This window comes from Lottia gigantea (assembly GCF_000327385.1).
Source record: "Lottia gigantea unplaced genomic scaffold LOTGIsca_345, whole genome shotgun sequence".
NCBI classification, from domain to species: domain Eukaryota; kingdom Metazoa; phylum Mollusca; class Gastropoda; family Lottiidae; genus Lottia; species Lottia gigantea.
Window position 1 is genome coordinate 69,799 of NW_008709170.1, and position 1,173 is coordinate 70,971.

The following is a 1,173-nucleotide window of genomic DNA, read 5'->3' on the forward strand; positions in this document are numbered from 1 at the left end:
TCGAGTGAGTTGAACGAGGAACGCAGTAGTGGTCTTTCACTTGCGCCGTAAAGCAATCCCACCTAAGCTACACCTGCGCTCTCGCCCAACCAAGCCAATCGCGAATCAAGCTCAACAGGGTCTTCTTTCCCCGCTGACAGCNCCGGACCCGTTCCTCCGGCTGTGGCTTCGCTAGATAGTAGATAGGGACAGTGGGAATCTCGTTAATCCATTCATGCGCGTCACTAATTACATGACGAGGCATTTGGCTACCTTAAGAGAGTCATAGTTACTCCCGCCGTTTACCCGCGCTTCCGTAAATTTCTTCACCGTGACATTCAGAGCACTGGGCAGAAATCACGTCCCGTCAACACCGATCTCCGGCCTTCGAGACGCTATGTTTTTACTAAACAGTCGGATTCCCCCGGACCGTGCCAGTTCTGATCGAGCCGTTCCTCGCGCCCGTGCCGAAAACGGGGAGAGTCACCCCTACCCCGCTCCGTCCGCCTGCCCTTCCGAGGGTAGAACGTTCGCCGTTCGGTGCGCCCAAGTCCAAATTAATATGCCACCTCGCGGACTCCCGCTCTATGATTCCCTCTTCCGAAGCTAGCAGCGGGTCGCTCGGCCCTCAGAGCCAATCCTTCTCCCGAAGTTACGGATCCATTTTGCCGACTTCCCTTACCTACATTGTTCTATCGACCAGAGGCTGCGAACCTTGGAGACCTGCGGCGGATTGAGGTACGGCCCGAGGCGAGAGCGAACACATTATTTCAAAATAAAAAAAGAAAGAGTTTAGCCGTCGGAGTTTCAAGGACCGTCGAGTCGTAGCCGAACAGGCCCCCGCTGGAGCCGGCTTTGCGGATAAAGTTGATTGCTCTCGCTCCCTATCTCCGGCAGAACCGCTTCCAGGGTCAGCGAGCGCACCTCAAAAAGAAAAGTTAACTCTTCTCGACTCTCCCGACGGTGTATCCGACCTTCTTTGCGTCGCCGCTTGTGCTCCGCCTTCGGGTACGGGAATCCTAACCCGTTTCCCTTTCGGCCCGTGCATTGGGTGAGACTGATTTTTAATGATTTTCAAAAACGTCCCGCTTCCCGTAGGATTTCTCCCAGGCCTTAGGACCGACTAACCCGCGGCCGATCGAAGGAGCAACGCGGAACCCTTCTCCACTTCGGCCTTCGAGGTCTCGCTCGAAT

At 55.5% G+C, this 1,173-nt stretch overlaps 1 protein-coding gene across 1 annotated transcript; it reads left to right on the forward strand.

Moving 5' to 3' along the window:
• Positions 1 to 566: 566 nt before the first annotated feature.
• On the forward strand, positions 567 to 716 carry LOTGIDRAFT_145536 (hypothetical protein; the record flags this gene model as incomplete). Its single annotated transcript, XM_009058585.1, has 1 exon — positions 567 to 716. One exon carries the CDS (start codon positions 567 to 569, stop codon positions 714 to 716), a length of 150 nt encoding a protein of 49 aa, XP_009056833.1.
• Positions 717 to 1,173: the final 457 nt, after the last annotated feature.